General features: G+C 43.7%; 1 protein-coding gene, 1 long non-coding RNA gene and 2 pseudogenes across 3 annotated transcripts; all 4 read right to left on the bottom strand.

The window, feature by feature from the left end:
• Positions 1-13: 13 nt before the first annotated feature.
• On the bottom strand, positions 14-2,583 carry rbfa (ribosome binding factor A). Of its 2 annotated transcripts, XM_064961264.1 has the most exons (7): positions 2,206-2,582; positions 1,946-1,976; positions 1,596-1,766; positions 1,185-1,297; positions 903-987; positions 755-804; positions 14-672 (listed from the first exon to the last, which is right to left on the bottom strand). In XM_064961264.1, the coding sequence occupies exons 1-7, from the start codon at positions 2,448-2,450 to the stop codon at positions 300-302; spliced, it is 1,068 nt and encodes a 355-aa protein (XP_064817336.1). In that variant the 5' UTR covers positions 2,451-2,582; the 3' UTR covers positions 14-299. The 2 variants fall into 2 exon arrangements, with proteins under 2 accessions (XP_064817336.1, XP_064817337.1); XM_064961265.1 differs by lacking the exons at positions 755-804; positions 903-987 and having other exon boundaries at positions 2,206-2,583.
• A 474-nt stretch (positions 2,584-3,057) lies between these two features.
• LOC135534140 (activity-dependent neuroprotective protein 2a-like) lies at positions 3,058-7,797 on the bottom strand (annotated as a pseudogene).
• Positions 7,798-8,377: 580 nt separating this feature from the next.
• On the bottom strand, positions 8,378-12,279 carry LOC135534141 (partitioning defective 6 homolog gamma-like; annotated as a pseudogene).
• Positions 12,280-12,903: 624 nt separating this feature from the next.
• On the bottom strand, positions 12,904-15,608 carry LOC135534143 (uncharacterized). The gene is made up of 2 exons (XR_010454642.1): positions 14,633-15,608; positions 12,904-14,547 (listed from the first exon to the last, which is right to left on the bottom strand). It is a non-coding gene; the product is annotated as an uncharacterized LOC135534143 (long non-coding RNA).
• Positions 15,609-15,620: the final 12 nt, after the last annotated feature.

Here is a 15,620-nt window from a genome sequence, read left to right as displayed (position 1 = left end):
ATGACCAACTCAATAACTTGAAAGTGTTTATTGACATGAACAATTCACCCATGTCTGATCTCTGGTGCAAAACTACCAAAACACACACATGTAAGGAGAGGGGATCTCCAGAACCCTGGTCATTCATGTTGCCTTCCAATGCTCCTCGGAAGTGAGAAATACAAGGTTCCGACGGCGAAACAAACCACTTGGAACGACTCTCCCAAGTTGGACTTCCGAATAGGAAGGTCTGTGATGGAGATGATAACCGACAAGTTGTGATGTTTCGTCACTGATATTTCACCTTTTCAACTAAGGATCTAGGACTTCCTGCTCTCCTCAGCCATGAGTTCTCGGACCTGGTCGTCTTCCTGGCTGAATGCCCGGCCGTCCTCCTCCTCCCTCTCCTGACCCTGGCTGTCCCTGGACAGAAGGTACTCCTTAGGAGTGATGTCATCATCAACGGGCCGTTTAGACTTCTTCTTCTTCTCCATTATCTTCTGCTTCCTGTACTCTGCCAGCACCTCCAGCTGCTGCATTGTGAGCTCTGGTGCCAGGGTGTTTGAGGTAGTGTCTTTGACCCTCAGTTTGTAGTCCAGGATCTGTTTGTTGAGCGCGTCGTGGTCAACCCCGAACAGCACAGGTTTTTTAGATGTGGTGGGCTGTCCTGATTCCACTACATGTACTTGTTCTCTGTAAGAAATGAGATGTATTAAGTCAACTTCAAAAATTCACTTGACTGTATTTACTATTTGAGCCCCAGTCAGACTCTCACCCCAGACCATCTTCAGGACCAAAGTCAGCCATCTTGAGTAGGTTTTCAACCTAACAGCACAGTCCACAAGCACAAAGTCCATCAGCACAGTCTGTCATAAAATGTTGAATATTTGTTTGTGTTCTAATGAATATGAAATGCCAATTACCTCAGACATGGCTGCGTACTGTTTATCCTTTATGAAAACCAAAGGAGGGACACCACCAAGGGTTTGATGAGCCATAATGAGGTACCTGTTAACAACAGAACAGCACGGGGGTTCTCTCTAACATCATCCTGAAACAACCTAGCCCGAGTGTCAGTCTCTGTGTGCTACCCTGCCAACTCCTTGACATGGACCGTTGGCAAGAACACATGGATCTGGAACCAGGCTAGAAACAATCACCACAGAAAGAGAAGAGTGCTGCTATTTTCCTGAGAGAGTGCTTACCTTATACGAGGGCTGCTCTTGTCCAGTGCTTGCTGAATCTGGTCATCCTTCTCTGACACACCACTGGTTTTCCAATAGACCCGGCAACTAGAGAAGTCTGCAGGCAGTGACACCTGATGTGACACACACGCAATATTATAAAAACTCAAACGGAAGGACTTTGCATTTTGGCGCCGTCCAGGCAGTGCTGAGGGGGATAGAATGTACACAATACTAGCACCAATTTTATGCAGCTACCTTACATTACCAAAATGTCATTGAATATTTCAGTCCAAGCTGAAGTACTTCCTAGCCTAGTCCCAGATCGGCAAGTGCTCAATGCTGTCATTGTCCAGCCAAACATGACAGTGAGTGACAGGGAGTTGGCGTGATTGCACAAACACACCGGCACTCCGGCGAGGTTATTCCTACCCTTGAGATGTCCACACTGTAGTTGTAGACCTCATAGTTGACTTCAGGGGAGCTCAGTAGATCAGTGATGGCCTTGTACAGGATGGAGTTGAGGACTCTGGTGCGCATGTTGTCCTCTTGGCTTCGTTTCTTAGGTGGCTTCAGAGCACTGTGCTGACTGGACGGTGGCCCCTGTCAGAATTACACAAAGGTTAAAATGTGAAACCGGATACAGCAAGCCTGAGTGCCCATCTGTTTCTACTGTCTTGACAACTCCTATGGAATTGTTATGCCAATGACAACAGATCAGGGACCAGGCTGAGAATAAGCATAATTACAATCTAAATCATGACGTGAGACAGTGTACCAACCTGGGGCGGTGTTTCATACCAGAGCTTCTTTCTGTTGAAGACATGCAATGAAGAAAACGTTACTCAAGTCATAGCAGAAGAGGAGCCTGGTACCTGATCCGTTTGTGCTCATGCTAACAACTTATTGTCAAGCCAAACATGCTTGGCGTGACAAAGATTTGACATGCCGCCTCAGACTAAACAGGCTAGCAAGACATGATGAATCAAATCAGACAACTCAGGGCTTGCTACCAAAACGTCAAACCATAACGTTCTCTTACTTTGTTTTGTTGACAAACTTCCTCAATAGGTTTTTACCAGCACACTTAGAAGAAGTGTGAAAATCTCTTCTGTCATGATAAACTGATGAGACCGAACGGCGCTCGCAGTTCAAATGATGGACTCGATGCTGAGGATCAAGTTCGACACTGCCGCTGCTCCGTTTCATCATAGCCATACAACTGCTCGCGTAATGCTGAAGAACTAGACATTGTTTTACTCTTGAGTATGTATTAATTCCAAACATAATTCATATGTTACTCAAACTGTTAAAAAAATGCTAGTGATTTCCTTCGGTCGCACACCAGCTACCTAGCTAGCATGTATATAAACATCACTCTGCACAACTAGTAATGTCTGTCTGAGGAATGGGTTAAGGCAGAAGCAATCGTTGTCAAAGCGACTTCTTTTTTGGTATTGTGGCAAACAAATGTAATAGGTGTAGGCCGCCACCTACTGTATTGGCTGTGTATCTGCCTACTATTCTGTAGTATGTATTCAATACACTTTGTGAAACAATTACCCTACCAACTAACCCTGCACCCATTAAAACCTCTCCACTACTCCACTACTTTAGCCCGATCTAAACCTACTCCAGGCCAGCAGCCTGGGACACTATCGTTCAAAATATCTTGTAACTCTACTGCAGTAAAATGCCTGTACACCCAATGTATGCTAGAAATAAATTCACAATCGATGATACCACAGATAAGGTTAGATAATATTAATTCAAATTGTTAATACAATTTTTATAAATCTACTAGTAGACTTGTTGGGTGTATTTCAAGCCAGGACATACTATATTTATTTCATTTTAATCCACATGCCAAACCCAATAAAGAAACAAACTAACATTTTTAAGAAATATGGTAATTTATGTGCAAAACAAAAACACAGATCAATGAGGTCATCTCTAGAAAAGAAGGAAAAACACATCCTTTAATTTAGCACACCATGAAAACTTCTATAGGAGAACCGAGGCACTTGTACTATGCATCTTGAATGTCACTTTATTATATACTACAGCATATTATGCTAATAAACTGCTTTAGTTTTGAGCCAAATAGTGCGTGTTTACAAGCTGCCCAGGCTGTGAAGTTATACTGTACATATAGTTATCAATGACATGAGATTCCAAATAAATAGTGTATGTGTCCACAAGTTCTTGGGTATATTAACAGATCTTATAAAATATCTACACACATTTCAATTCTACTAAACACTTTACAATTGTACAAAAACAAATTGGTCCACACTGTTTTTTTTGTCCATGTATAAACTCAAGTGTTAATTGACAAAATACTAAATCAGACTTTTTTCCCCCCATGACCTCAAAAGGGACATCTAATTCTCATGACTCTTTCTCGTCTTTAAATGTTGTCTCGATGACATCGTTTCCTTTTAAAATTCCCTTTTTATAATAAGAAAATAATGACAAGGGCTATCACCGTTTCTTTCTATACATCCTAAATATATCTTCTAGATAAACACAGCTTGCAATTTGGTTCATATATTTCCTTGTTTGTTAGTTTTTTTGCACACGGACTCACTTTGAATGTATTCTGTCTGCAGAATGACTGTGCATACAGTGAGTTAGACATTTACGTTCCCTGGTTCAGCTTTCTTTTCAGGTTCAATCTCTGGAACAACAAGGTCGTGCTTCAGCTTGCTCAGCTCAGTCCAGTTAAACCCCATCAGAACCTTAGTCTTCTTCTGTCGGAGCGCTTTCATACACCGGCTGCGCTTCGCCCCAAACAGAGACGCCACATCAGTCCTCTGGAACCACAGACGGCCCGCCAGGGCCTCCATCTCTTTCCTCGACAGGTAGGGCCTCTGGTGGAAGTATCTGGTGAGGAACTCCTTTCTATCCTGGAAGGGAAGCATCTCAATTCCTGTGGGATCCAGCACCAGGGACACAGTGGGGTCAAATGTAAAAGCACCAGGTTTGGATTTGTGCCCCACCTGCTGCTGGGTGGCGCCCCCTGTCGCTTCCCTAGACCTACTCGGTCTGCTCTGATCCAGGGCAGCGGCCGGCACGCCACCGTTGATTGTCTGGGCATTTGGATCAGGGTTGATCAATCTCTCTGCATCCTTGGCTGCCTTGGGGGCACACCTGCAGCGCTGGACGTGTATGGAGATGGTTTTGGAAGTGGACTTGTCTGTGTACACCCCCAGGCAGTATACACACTTGAATGCTGGGGCCTTCAGTATGGCATGTATAGTGGGTACAATGTGGTGCTTTGTCTTCAGATGGAGCTCGTAATCCTCCCCGTTCTGAGGCTTCTCTGGACAGAAGGGACAACCGTCTTTTGCTAGGTTTTGATATGCTGACTTGATGGACTCTCGTCTCAGCTTCAGATAGATCCGGTCTTTAGTCGATGTGACCAGAACCACATTTAGCTCCTTGTCTGCAAGCAGGTCTTTAGGGACAGTTGCGCTCATGTCAAAAAAGGAAACAAAAGGCCCCCTGGGGATTGATTCCCAGACGATATTTCTCTTTGAGGACGTCACAGTTGGCTTTGTCTGAGAGCTTGTGTTCCTTACCCATGTGTACCATGACTTGCTGGATGGAATAGAACACCAATGGGCAGAGCAAACACTGCAGACCATGCAACAAATGTTGAAAAATACCCTTCTCCGACAATAACGTTTTACATCTTGTGCATTTCACTGTGTTATTCTCCATCTTCTTCAGAAATTGTGTCTGCACAGCCAACTCTTTGGGTTTCTCAGTGCCGTTGTCACCTTGTGTCAGGTTCATCACGGCCGTGCCAGCCGCTTGATTGGACACCGTACCGTTTCCCATGACGATTATAGTCGACGGCTTGTTCTGCTGTTGTAGAGTGGTCATGTTCTGCGTCACAAGCACACCTTTATTGACAATTTGGGTGACCCCAGCAGACTGGACTGGCATGGCAACCTGAACAGTTTCCAGTGTGTAGGTTGGCATGCCGTTTACCTTGTTGCCAGTAGGGACCAGACGGACAGACTGGGAGGACATGACGGCTCCTCTGGGACCAGACTGGGTCAACATAAAGGGCTGGGAACCACCACCCATCTTGTTTTGGACATTGATTTGGACACCAGGTGGAAGTAGGACCTGTCGGGGCTGTTGTTGTTGTTGGGGAACTCTAATTGTTATTGGTAACGGTTTGGTGGCATTCTGCTGGGTGTTGGGCAGCATCATTCTGATGGGACCAGCTTTGACGAGTGTGGAGGTGGGCAAGGCAGCACGGTTCTGAAGAGAAGTAACTGCCCGCTGAGTGAGTACTAGGCCGTTTCCTGCTGCACCCTGTGTGGCGAGGAACATGTGCCTCTGGTTTGGACCACACACAAGGGCCGTTGTGTTACTTGGAGCAGCCAGAAGCATAGTACCAGTGGAAGGGTTTTTTGATATGGACCTTCCGTTGGGTTGTTGTTGGTTACTGTTCTTGGAGACCAGAGAGACTACTTTTTGGACAGCCCTGGGAGCCAGGTTCGGAAGCTTCTGCTGCGGGCCGTTCCTTATGCTAGTTTTGAGGTTGGTGTTGACGTGTTCGACGATGAAGGGCCTGATGTGCTCGTGCAGTTCCTTGTGTTTGTCTGAGCTCAGAATGTGGTAGAGCAGGTGCTCTGACGTCTCCGCCGGCATGTTACACATCCTGCAGAAGAATGTAGACAATTTGACCCCGCCCACTGTCTGTTCCGCTTCGTTCCGGTGACCATAGTAACGGTTCAACAACGATCCGTAGTGGTTCACCAGGACGTGTTTTCTCATGACATAGAACAGCGAGTCGTGGAACCCACAGCCTCGACACGAGTATTTGTCTCCTACGTCAGTGGTGGAGACTGAATGGATGGTAGTATGGGACGTGGTGGAGGTTAAAGTACATGAGGCACTGGTGGTTTTGGCCGAGCCCCCGTGGAACAGCTTGATGTGTTGATTGGTGACATCAGGCTGGCTGATGAAGGAACAGTTGGGGCAGGAGGACAGGGCGCTGATGTCCTCCTCCTCCTCGTGACAGCGCTGTACGTGTCCTCTGAAGGTGTACCATGACCGGGTAGAGAACCAGCACAGGGCACAGCATAGCATCTCCCTGCGATATGGCCACTGAGTGATTTAAATAATAATGATGAAGTTAGCATGTGATTTAAATATGAATGTTACATTTAAAATATAAAGTTAAGACATATTACAGTATTGCAACAGCTATTATGACAGAATAATAAATGACTTGTCGTCCACAATGATGAGCGTACCCTTTTTCTCCTTTTGCCATGGTAACCGTCCGTTAGATCCTCCCAGTCTGTGTTCTCAAAACAGTCGTCTCCTGCATCAAAGCATTTAAGATCCTGGAAAACAAAATAGACCAAGATAGGGTTAATCCAAAAATGAATCTATCAATATTCTATTAAGAGTAGCCACAGTGAACAAGGTCCCACTAATATCTGTGCTTGAACATTTGTAGTGTACAAACAGAACTTACATCCAACAACTTTTTGCAGTTGTCAAGTCCAATGTCACATAGAATATCTTTGACTCTCTTCCTTGATTGTCTGATTTTGTCCAGTTTCTCCACAGGTAGTTGGTACATCTTTCCCTGCACGAGCAAAACACAGCAGTAAATAAAAGGGTCATTTCACAAGCCAGATGTAGGCCTAGAAATAAAAACAATACATTTTAAATCAGCTTTTTTTGTATATACTGTAAACAATAACCACTTCAGTGTCAGTGATACAAGGCAGCATTTAGTGGAGGTGCCTCTTGATTAGTAGGCCAAGCAAGCGGTTGCCTCTGAATCCCATACATAGTTATATATAAAATGATAACAACTTTGTCATTAGTCATTGTTGGCGTAAATGGTACGTTCCTCGGTTTTCGTTACTGGCTACATGAACGCAATGCCAGCCAAAATGACCAGCCAAGTAGTAAAACTGATCATTTGGTCACTTCGTCTGCTGCGAAAAACTGCAGTTAAGAGAAGTTACATAATTTTGTGAATGGCACACTGACAGTTGGATGTTACTGGCTGGCAAATAACTACGAAGAATGAGCAGAGAAATAATAAACCACTGATAAATAATCAGGATGCATAATAATACTGCATCTGCGCAAGCCAGCTAAAACAGTTGTTAGCTAGCTGGATGACTGATGCTAGCATCGCATTTTGCCTAATTTGCATGCACACACAGACAGGTCACTGAGGTAACTTCACCACTCATACACATTTGGCGGCAGGATTTAAATATTTGGTGAATTGCAACAACGTTTTGGACACAATGTTAATCATGCAGATATATAGTGAAGATACATTTGGGAAAGTGTACCTTACACGACCTGGCAGTCGAAGAGAAAGCTCTCGACAGAGTGCGTGCTCGTGAGTCTGTTTTCACCAATCCGAGTGGAGAAGAGCTTAGGCGCGCGCACCACACGGCTATGAAAAATATACCATGAAATACTCGGCATGCACTTATCAAATCGTTTTCTTCGCCTATAATACCAATAATGGCAGAATTTCCTCTATTTTTAATCAACCATTTCTTTTGTTTGTTCTGTTGTAGAGCATCATCCAACTATTGATAGGAAACATGGCGCACAGGAAGTGAGGAAGTGACGTTTGCTCATTAACATATTGCATGGTCATGACCCTCCAATCAAATGAGTGTGTCTCTAATTCTTACCCTGGACCATTTTGAGCACAGTAGAACAATTGAGTTGACCTTGATCACCACTGGGGACCACACCTGTTGCCACCAGGTGTATCACACACATCAATTCAGATCATACCTGTTGCAGCTTGGGGCACCCTGTGAAATCACACAATAGGTAAACATGGCATATCTTCATATTGAATATAGAATACAATAGGAATTTTAATGGAATACATATAGAATTCTAGAATGCAAATGGACACATTTGCCTGGTTCAATGAGAGATTTCTGCAGCTCTAAGTATTTCTGGTCAATGTCATTTTCCCATAAGCAGAACATTATGACAACAAATATCATACCAGGTCAGATGTGAGCTCAAGACAGGGTCAAGCATTAGGTACTTGAACAATATTTTTGATAACTTATCAGCAAGCATGGTCTACATCTGTATTGTTGAAGTGGGTCAGGGAGACTGTTTTGTTTCATCTTTGAGTTAAACCTACGGGCCTACTGTAAGCAAATCACAAATAACTGAAACTGTGGTTGATATTTAGCCCACATGCTCTTTAATCAAAGTCTGTGGACAGAAAGGATGAAAACTCACAGATACAAATGCCAGTGGCTCACACAGTTCATAATGACACAGTTCATAATGACACAATTCATAATGACACAGTTCATAATGACACAGTTCATAATGACACAATTCATAATGACACAGTTCATAATGACACAGTTCATAATGACACAATTCATAATGTCACAGTTCATAATGACACAGTTCATAATGACATTTAGGACACACGTAATGGCTTGATATTTTGTTAAGGGGATAGTTAAGGATTTATTCCTCATATATGGCATTAGACATATTTATTTAACCTTTATTTAACTAGGCAAGTTAGTTAAGAACAAATTCTTATTTACAATGACGGGCCAATTGTGCGCCGCCCTATGGGACTCCCAATCACGGCCGGTTGTGATACAGTCTGGAATCAAACCAGGGTCTGTAGTGACGCCTCTAGCGCTGAGATGCAGTGACTTAGAGCGCTGTGCCACTTGTGAGATATAATAAAACCACAACAGTGCTGTAGCTTTGATAATACATTCTCTCTACACAATGCATCAGCAGTACATGTAAAGGACATGCACATTCACAGTATAACAACAAGTGCCAGAACTGGATTTACTAATAATACATAATGGTGTTTCATGACTATTTCCATATTAAATACTTAGGAGCTCCGCTTTGTGGTTTCAAATGTGCTGAGAGACTGATGCTGAGAGGGACAACATTTAAGTGGGTTCAAAAGGTCAGATCCCTGAATTCACAATGTATCATCAACACCCTATTCCCTTTATAGTGCACTACTTGTGACCAGGGTCCAGCTCAAAGCAGTGCGCTATATAGGAAATGGGGTGCCATTTGGGACCCAGCCAATAAGAAATGTCTCCTCCGTCTCAAGCATTGAAAAGTTATAACAAAGTCTGGCAGTGTTTGTAGCACAGGAGGTCGGTTGGACCTTAATTAGGGAGGACAGGCTAGTTGTAATGGCTGGAGCAGAATGAGTGGAATGGTATCAAATACATCAAACATGTGGTTTAATCAAACACGTGTTTTATACCATACCATTCACTTAATTCTGGCCATTTTTATGTGCCATCCTCCCTTCCCTGTGGTTTGTAGTGTTCTAGAATCTGACTGTAGAATCACAAGGTGATGACCATTCCGTCCTCCTCCACCCCTCCCCTCTGTAGCACCAGGCTGCGTCGTAGCTCTGTCCTCAGGGTGAGCAGGCTGCTGTGGTTAAACACACCTCCATTCATCTCCCTGATGGCTGGGCTGCTGCCGTAGTGCTGCTGCAGGGTCAGGTCTCGGTTCAGTCTGAGGTTCAGGTTAGTGAGGCTGGGCTGTGAGTGATAGGAGGTTGAGGAGATGACAGAGTAAGGTCGACGGGGAGGGGCGTCGGGTGGATGGCCTAGGAGAAGGCCTAGGACTCTGCTGGGGCTGGGACCAAGCCTGGGAACGGGAGGCTGTGGAGGTGGAGGCACTGGAGCGACGGGATGAGTTTCTGAGTCTTCTCTCAATCACAATGTCCAAGTCCTCGTCGCTCTGCAGCTCGTCATCAGTGAAACTGTAGGCTCCCACACAGATGGGCATGCTGTGGTAACTCTGACAGATGGGCGTGCTGTGGTAACTCTGGTAGTCTAAAGAGCTGACACTGCCTGAGTTTATCCCCGACATCCAGCTGCCGGTACGCACTATGTTATTACGCTGGTTCACCGGCTTCACCGTGATGATAAGATTGTGACTGTTTGCGATCATCATGTCTGTGACCTGGTCTAACACCTTGCCCATCACCTCAATCCCATTCACCTCAAGCACCTGGTCGTTAATGGCCAGCAGCCCTGTGCTCTCAGCCAGGCCTCCAGGGACCAGCCGTGAGATGAAGATCCCAGGTACCTTCTCCAGGCCGTGGGGAGTCACCCTCACAGTGGTCCCATCCCGGATATAGAACCCCAGGGGCCTCTCTGAGCCCTGGCGGTAAAGGCGCACCCGGCGCTGAGATGCGGGCAGGAAATCTGTGTCAATGATGGACGAGATGGGACGGAAGTCCTGCGGCCTGCTGATGTGGACCGTGGGCCTTTTGCGGTTCACGTCGCCGCGTGGCAGGGGGATCGCTGGCACCTTCCTCCGGCGCGTCACAGTGGCATTGGGGCAGAAGGTATTGTCGTCTACTTCCTCTGTGAAAAGGAAATCTGTTAGTACACGTCTTGAAAAGCAAAACTTGTCAAATGTACTAACTAGTCTAATTCCCCTAAGGGCTACAATGCAACTAAACTGATGCATTGTTTGTTTTACTGTGTGGGTCAATGTGGGCAAGAAACAACTTCTGACTTAGCACAACAACCAGGGCATAAATCATACTGTCAACATCAGAAAGGATTGCTGCAGAACATGTTCTGATTCTCTACAAACTATATAAACAGGAGTTCCTGAGGGTACATAAACAAGGGAAACAAATGTAGATAGTCCACTATGTAAACAAACATACGAAAATAGCAGCGCACAGCAATTACATGAAAATAAACATCAACCCTGGACAACTAAATTACTTCCCCTTCTGCTGCTGGTGGAGACACACATAAACAACTTCCCTGATGCAAACTCTGATAAATCCCTTATGACGAAGGCTTGCAAAGAAGGATATTTGAATTCCAGTCTCAGCTTTGGATGATATGTTATCTCAGTGTTATTGAAGCCTATCGATGTTACCTGGTTTTTATTACCTTTTTAATGACAGACAACCATAATAACTGGCTTAGTCTTGCATAATTACAGCTAGTTGTGTTTAGGGCTTCAGAGTAAAACAACTGGCTGGTCTGGTCTGTTCTGGGTGTATACCTTGTCTCTGTATGAAGATCCGCAGTAAGGTAGGAGCAGTGGACACGGCCTTGCAGAAGTTGCCATCGTTATTGATGGGTAGTAGCTCTCCCTGGATATCTGCATAGCCAATGATGACGTCACTGCTGGTTAGACGGTGCAGGCGCAGGATGAGCTTGTAGAAATCTTGGAACTCCCCGGGGTTGGAACGGTTAAGAGAAAACCTTCTGAACTCTGCTCCATACTAAAGACAGAATGTTTCGGAGAAACTTTGATCGATAAAGAAAAGTTGTCCTTTCCATACTTATTAGACAAATCAAATCAATTCATTGATGAATGCGTTTTTGATATTGAGTGTCAGCAATGTATTAGGCTACTGGACTAAACTATGATATGGAGCAAAATATACATGTACCTGTAGATCAGCCAAGAATTGTGAGCAGAAAATCTATCTAGCTTATAGCCATAATATTGGCTATTACATATGCAGGTAATAACACATTACTTAGAATCTAAAATATAATGTTATGACAGGTAAAACTAGAAATTAATGGGTGAATGGACCACCACATTGGTGGTAAACAGATTATTTCATACCATAAAAGCATAAACGTATTTTTTGAAATAACAGTAGCCTACACTAGGGTGACATATTGGTTGTAGGACTATATATAATTTTAGTCAAGGACCGTTATTCTTCCATTTATCGGGAGCACATTGCGCAGCTAGACAGCATCCTCTCCAAATGGAACAATAGTCAGCCCATAAAACAGGATGCCCAACTCCCGCGCGGCTACTTACTTTGCTTTTCACTTCCACTGTCGCACGATACTGCAAAGAAGACTGCGATTTACTTAAACTCCGATTCATTTTCTTATTCTTCAGAACCCCACTGGGTTCCCCACTGGGTTCTGTGTGGGTTGTAGACTACTACGTCTGTGGGTTCAGTTTGATCCACTGTCTGCTGCCTGTGCGTAAAGTTACGCTTCTTCATACAAAGCCGTTTGCCCGTACTTCTGCCGGAGTAGTTACTGCTTTCTTCTGTCACATAAAAAAACTGTGTTGTTCCCCGCTGACTGGTGCGGGACCGGGGCCGAAGGATTGGGTAAAGTTAACCATCATGACATCACCGCCCCCATCCTTTCCATAGCTTCCCTCTCCTCTCCACCGGAGGACGCAGTTTCTTCTCTTAAAGTGCTGTAGGGATGGATTACATTGGACTACTAAATATCTTATAACTTTGCTTCTGTAACGCTTTTCTTGTGGTGAAGGAGAGGCGGACCAAAACGCAGCGTGGTGGTTATTCATGGTTCTTTAATATAGACACTATACATGAATAAACTAACAAAACAAGACTTGTGAAAAAACCAAAACAGCCCTATCTGGTGCAAACACAGAGACAGGAACAAACACACAGTGAAACCCAGGCTACCTAAGTATGATTCTCAATCAGAGACAACTAAAGACACCTGCTTCTGATTGAGAACCATACGAGGCCGAAACATAGAAAAACCCAAATCATAAAAAAACAAACAGACTGCCCACCCCAACTCACGCCCTGACCATACTAAATAATGACAAAACAAAGGAAATAAAGGTCAGAACGTGATAGCTTCAGATTTACTAAATATTTATAACATTTGATGTATATATTTGTGACGCATTAATACACAAAAAAAACCAGGTGTGTCAAGTTGTTTATTTTGCAGTTAGAAATACAGTGTGCATAATGCTCTAAAACTTTATAATCAGTGGTTATAATGAGTTAAATCAACAGTCAATATGAAGTGATATAAGTTACAGTACATTTCCATGTACTGTCTGAGAAGACATATTCACCATTCAGAAGCAATATATTCCATTTCTATCCAACATTCTATTATCTATAGTGTCATAACTTCTATAGAATTTTCCAGGACGGAGCTATGATTAGGTGCTTATTAATGTGGATGGTGAAGACTTCTCTGATCAGTGACACTGCTGCATTGTGGTGGCTAAGTCTCAATACTAAATATCTCATTTTCCTCCTCTCCTTTCCTTCATCCCCACTGGATAGATTTACCCCATCGTCCTCCTTCCTTCCACATTCTGCTAGATCAGTGATGGTGGAAGTTAGGACCCTCTAAGGCAGGTCTTCTACAGCAATGGTTCCCAAACTGAGAGGTCGGCAGGGGGAGGGGTCCCCCCCCGGGGAGGGGTCCCCCCCAATTATTATTATTATTATTATTATTAGTTATTTTTTGAAGGAATTCAGTCTGGCTTTAAACTTACTTTTGAAAGTTGTAATAGTGGAATGCACAAGGTGCAATTGTGAAATTGTGTGGTGCATCATCAGTTCCTCTTGTCATGTGTGATTGCAGACCTTAGAGAGCTATGTATATATAACTGGTCAGAAATGTCCAGATCAACTAGCCCATGTCAGCTAACATTTTTTTTATTTTTTGTTTTTCTAGCCCATAGATATTGTGGTCATCTTTTAGTCACACAAATATCACATGTATACACATTAGACATGGCAAAATGTATGGAATTGCAAGAATATTTTGGTTTAAAACTGCAACATTTTATTTGCACCCCATGACAAAATGTGTTGAATTGCAGGAAATAAATTTAAACCTGCAAAATTCTCTCCACCAACAAGAGGGGTGTGAACAGTTTGTGTCATGAACATTGCTTGTGCCCATAGAAATAGACATGGCGCGGGATGTTCCCCAATGCTGGAAGGGGGGCACCCCGAGGACCCCGAAGGGCCGCACTGAAAGTGTTGTATTACCTTGCTGTCAAAATGTGAGAAAAAAAATAGTCCTTTATCCATCATTTTAGAAATTTGTTCCCTGACTGTGTAGCTCTAATTTCAGGGATTATTAGCGAGCTGGACACAGTCAAGATACTGTATGAATGTTTCCTAAATATTTGAGGCTACTCAAACCACCCATGGGCCGGATTGGACCCCCTCGTGTGCGGGGCCGTATGTTTGACACCCCTGCTCTAAGGCATGGCAGCTAGTTAAAACTGGCATGGAGGGTCCAGGGTGATTCCTGAGGAATAGGGTGAAGTTGCCCCTAGATGCCGATTTTGGTTTTAAATTTTGCATTTTGCCCACTAATGGTTCAGGTTAGGATTGGGGGAATAGAAACTGATCCTAGATCTGTACCTAGAGGAAACTTCTCTGACCTACACCTTGACCTCATCGGGAGGATGGTTCCCTCCTAGTACTGCCAGGGCGTTAGTCACCATCTTCTCCACCATTATCTGCGTCGTCTCAACGGAGTGGGTTCCTATGTGTGGCAGGATGATGACATTTGGAAGAGCAGCAAGGAGGTGGCCTCTGAAATCAACAGAAATGTGTTATTTGAGGGTTACAAAGTGCCTAAAGAAAGTATTTTCAAAATGTAACTAGGCCACTCAGGAACCTTCACTATCTTCTTGGTAGATTTGGCTTTGTGTTGTAGGTTATTGTTCTGCCGAAGCAGGTTTTCCTCTAGGATTGTGCTTAGCTCCATCCTGCTTTTTTTCATCCTGAAAAACACCCCGTCTTTGCCAATGTCAAACACACCCACACCAAGCTTGAAGATAAGGAGGCATTTACTCAGTGATGTGTTGGATTTGCCCCAAACATAAGGCTTTGCATTTAGGCCAGAAAAGTGTATTCCTTTGCCATGATTTAGTTGTTTTTTTTACAGTATTATTTTAGTGCCTTTTGTCCATACATATACTGTATATGAATGTATATTTATTATTTGTATTCCTCTTTTCACTCTGTCATTTAGGTTATTGTGGGGTCAATACAATGTTGTTGAGCCATCCTCCGTTTTCTCCCATGACAGCCCCTAAGCTCTGGAGCTGTTTTCAAATTCCCAATGGCCTCATGGTGACATTCCTAAGCAGTTTCCTTCCTGTCCTGCAGCTCAGTTCAGAAGGATGACTGCATCTTTGATGTGTTTGGGTGATTTAATACATCATCCACAGCATAATTATTAACTTGACTAAGATATATTCAATGTCCGATTCGTTATTGTTACCCATCTACCAATCACTGCCCTTCATTATGAGGCTTTCGAAAAGCTCCCTGGTCTTTGTAGTTGAATCCGTGCTTGAAATACTTGACTGAGTGACCTTACAGATGCTGTATGTACTGTATGGGGACAGGGGAAGGGGTAGTCATTAAAAAATAATATCAACCTCTATCTACAACCTCCCACTCTCACACAGAGTGAGTCCACATAACTTAAGTGATTTCTTAAGCCACATTTTACTTCCAAACTAATTTAGGCTTGCCCAATCAAAGGGGGTGAATACTTATTGAATTTCTATATTTTAGTTATGTAATTTGTATTAATTTGTAACATTTTCACTTTGACATTACGGAGTACTCTGGAGCGCTTGAGGGGTTCAGTGTAT

The sequence above is a fragment of the Oncorhynchus masou genome, unplaced genomic scaffold, assembly GCF_036934945.1.
Source record: "Oncorhynchus masou masou isolate Uvic2021 unplaced genomic scaffold, UVic_Omas_1.1 unplaced_scaffold_3066, whole genome shotgun sequence".
In the NCBI taxonomy this organism is placed as follows: Eukaryota; Metazoa; Chordata; class Actinopteri; order Salmoniformes; family Salmonidae; genus Oncorhynchus; species Oncorhynchus masou.
This window is presented reverse-complemented; position numbering and strand designations above follow the sequence as displayed.

Excerpts from the sequence above, each read along its gene's own strand:
- rbfa (XM_064961264.1), bottom strand. The coding sequence starts at position 2,450 with ATGTTTGGAATTAATACATACTCAAGAGTAAAACAATGTCTAGTTCTT. Across the intron at positions 1,298-1,595 it reads ACAGTGTGGACATCTCAAGG|GTGTCACTGCCTGCAGACTT; the intron begins GTAGGAATAACC and ends GTGTCACATCAG. Across the intron at positions 988-1,184 it reads AAGAGCAGCCCTCGTATAAG|GTACCTCATTATGGCTCATC; the intron begins GTAAGCACTCTC and ends TGTTGTTAACAG.